The sequence below is a fragment of the Orycteropus afer genome, unplaced genomic scaffold (genome assembly GCF_000298275.1).
Source record: "Orycteropus afer afer isolate SDZICR_OR568_19922 unplaced genomic scaffold, OryAfe1.0 scaffold00074, whole genome shotgun sequence".
NCBI classification, from domain to species: Eukaryota; Metazoa; Chordata; class Mammalia; order Tubulidentata; family Orycteropodidae; genus Orycteropus; species Orycteropus afer.
Window position 1 is genome coordinate 11,407,478 of NW_006921661.1, and position 3,606 is coordinate 11,411,083.

General features: G+C 41.9%; 1 protein-coding gene across 1 annotated transcript; it reads left to right on the forward strand.

Annotated features, from left to right (window-relative positions):
• Nucleotides 1–272: 272 nt before the first annotated feature.
• On the forward strand, nucleotides 273–1,217 carry LOC103197192 (olfactory receptor 52K1-like). Its single transcript, XM_007941063.2, has one exon. The coding sequence runs from the start codon at nucleotides 273–275 to the stop codon at nucleotides 1,215–1,217; it is 945 nt and encodes a 314-aa protein (XP_007939254.1).
• The last annotated feature ends 2,389 nt before the right edge of the window (nucleotides 1,218–3,606 follow it).

Sequence of the window (3,606 nt, forward strand, 5' to 3'; positions counted from 1 at the left end):
ATGAATGCTGTCTTGTGACATAAGTCCTATTGATATTTAACATTCTATCCATTAAAGGAGGCTCCAAGTTCGTTAAGGGGAGGAAACATACATTATACTTCTCTATGTCTATGAGGACTCCCAGTTTATTTCACACGGGCTTTAGGAATGTGAAAAAGAGCTAATCCTTCTAGGTGGGTGATCTAAGTTTAACTCTGTAATCCTGTGTGCCTAGAAGGTATATGAAGAAGTGATGAAACTTGGAAAACCAACAAGGAGAATTTCCAGGAGCCATGTCAGCCTCCAATATCACCTCAACCCATCCAGCTGTCTTCTTGTTGGTAGGGATTCCAGGTTTGGAGCACCTGCACATCTGGATCTCCATTCCCTTCTGCTTCGCCTATACAGTGGCCCTTTTGGGCAACTGCACCCTGCTCTTCGTCATCCATTCTGATACAGCCCTTCATGAACCCATGTACTTCTTCCTGGCCATGTTGGCAGCCATTGACCTGGTTCTCTCCTCCACGACACTGCCCAAAATGCTTGCCATATTCTGGTTCAGGGATAGGGAAATCAACTTCCATGCCTGCCTGGTCCAGATGTTCTTTCTTCACTCCTTCTCCATCATGGAGTCAGCAGTGCTATTGGCCATGGCCTTTGATCGCTATGTGGCCATCTGCAAGCCATTGCACTACACCACGGTACTGACCAGGCAGCTAATCACCAGGATTGGCATGGCTATTGTGGGCCGGGCTTTGGCACTAGTGATGCCAGTACCCTTTCTACTGAAGCGGTTCTACTATTGTAGAGGGCAAGTGATTGCCCACTGTTACTGTGAGCACATGGCTGTGGTAAGGCTGGCCTGTGGAGACACTCGCTTCAACAATATCTATGGCATTGCTGTGGCCATGTTCATTGTGGTGTTGGATCTTCTGTTTGTTACCCTATCCTATATCTTTATCCTTCAGGCTGTTCTGCAGCTTGCCTCTCAGGAAGCTCGCCACAAGGCATTTGGGACATGTGTCTCTCACATAGGTGCTATTCTAGCCTTCTATACACCTGTGGTCATTTCCTCAGTCATGCATCGTGTAGTCCGGAGGGCTGCCCCCCATGTCCACATTCTCCTTGCTATCTTCTATCTGCTTTTCCCACCCATGTTAAATCCTATCATCTATGGTGTTAAGACCAAGCAGATTCGTGACCATGTGCTCAGTCTATTCCAGAGAAAGGGTGTGTAGATAGATAGCTCTTTTCTCAAATACATATCCAGTACTACATGGATACTGGGAAAATTGCATACTCTTCATGTTGGCAATTCTCCAGTATGATAAGGATAGAGGTCTCATTTCTCACAGGGCCACTACTTAGGTCAGACCTGATTTGTTCCTATCCTGTGGTCTGATAGCAGATGTTAGACCTCCTGACTATCATAGGCTTCCCACATGACTAAGGAGAACATTAAGAACCTTACAAAGCGATATATTCTTGGCAGGCATTGTGAACTAGATGAATAGACAGTGGAAATATTGGCTAAGACTGGCCCAATTAGGAAAGATTTTGGTGAGCTCTTCATCCAAGCTCTGAGTGAGGAATTCAGCCCCAAATTTTGTAAAATAAGGTCCCACCCTGAAATTTCCTCTACATCTTTTCTGAAAACTGGACTCCAGTGTCTGCCTGAATAGTCACTGTTTATTAACCTTCTATCTCACACGGCTATTTTCTCTACAGTTGGACAGTTTCACTGGCATGAGACTTATTCCTTCAATTAAGTTAGTTATTCTTTGATTTCCTTTCCTGATTTAACCCATGCTTATGGTCAGTTTATTCATGAAACACTTAGCAAAGGAACCCTCTGGCATCTCTTTATATTAATGTATAAAAAACTCACTGCTGTCAAGTCGGCTCTGACTCATAGCGACCCCTCCTTGGGTTTCCAAGGCAGTATCACTACGGAAGTAGATTGCCCCATCTTCCTTTCGAGGAGTAGCTGGTGGGTTTGAACCACCAGCCTTCTGGTTAGCAGTCAAATGCCTTAGGATTATGCCACCAGAGATCCCTAGTAATATATAGAATGAATAAATTTATGAATGAAGAGGTAACTACCATCTTTGAATTATAGACTGAGAAACATTCTTCTCTCTTGAAATTGAGACTTATGGAGATAAATAAGAATATAGACCATTACAATATGTAGTTGTGATATACTACATTATTGGTACAGATATCTCTCTCTTGTACCATCATCACTGGAGGAGTATTTCCTATCTCTGCTGATGTTAAATCTGTCTTATCAATTGAATTGTTGTTGTTGTTGTTGTTATGTGCTGTTGAGTCGGCCCTGACTCATAGCGACCCCTCCTTGGGTTTCCAAGGCAGTATCACTATGGAAGTAGATTGCCCCATCTTCTTTTCGAGGAGTGGCTGGTGGGTTTGAACCACCAACCTTCTGGTTAGCAGTCAAGTGCTTTAGGCACTACGCTACCAGAGCTCCCATCAATTGAATTAGCTATTGAAAATTTAGTAGCCTTGGATTGTGCCATTACAAACAGAAAATTCAAATGTGTCTGCATGGCTGACTCACTTTCTCTTGGTCGACCCTTCTGCTACAAGAATTAGAATGTCCCACATTAAGATTTCTCATTCAGTCTGGACCAGGCTGGAGAAAATACATGGAGTAGTTGTGAATCTATATTACAGCCTGGAGCACAGCATATATGATCCACAGTGTTTATAGAACACAAATAAAGATTTGTTGTTGTTGTACTCAACCACTGAGATTTGAGGGTTGTTTGTTTCATAGCATAATGCTAGGGAAAGATTACTTGAGTTATGAGCTCGATATTACAACCCAACTTAAAATAGTTCAAGACTGTGTATTTGAAGAAAAATAAAGAAAATGCATCATTCTTTCTGCTAGTCTATCCTACAAATGTACTGGATTTCAGTCACGTTTCTACTTCTCTTTGTCTCCTTCTTATGCAAACTCTCATATTTGAGTATTCTAGTTAGCTCTTTTTCACAGAAGCTCTTGTACACCCTCTTTCTTAAAGGTTTACTTACACTGTCATGTTCTTCTATTATTTATTTTATGACCAAATTGTGTCCCAATAAAAATAATGAAGTATGTTCTCCAATTCTAAGGGAAATTAGAATCTGGTAGACTCTGTAAAAGCATCTCCAGGCCTATGTTGCTATGCTACAAGTTTGTGCACAGGCATATACAAAGGGTGGTAGTTTCAATGACTGGATAGTTCCCAGAGGCATCATTCCTATAGCCAACGAGCTCAGGGTATTGAACAGCAAGGAAGAAAACAGTATGAACCAAGGGCCTCTGACTGTTCTTTGAGTCTTACTTGTCCCTGATTTTTTTGCCCTTTCCCTCTGTGATACCAGCTCACAACAAGCAGTTAAACTTGAGGAGTTGCTGCTCTATTTTTAGCTTGTATAGAGACAAAAGTGTTGTTTTGCCACAGCAGAGTTTGGAATTCTGTGTGATAGATTAGATTATTGTTCAAAAACATCCACTCTCATCCCAATCCAGATCCCATCAACATTCTTTAGGGATATGGAAAAAATGATCACTAACTTTATATGGAAAGGAAAGAGACCTCGGATAAGCAAAGCACT

Excerpts from the sequence above, each read along its gene's own strand:
- LOC103197192 (XM_007941063.2), top strand. The coding sequence starts at position 273 with ATGTCAGCCTCCAATATCACCTCAACCCATCCAGCTGTCTTCTTGTTG.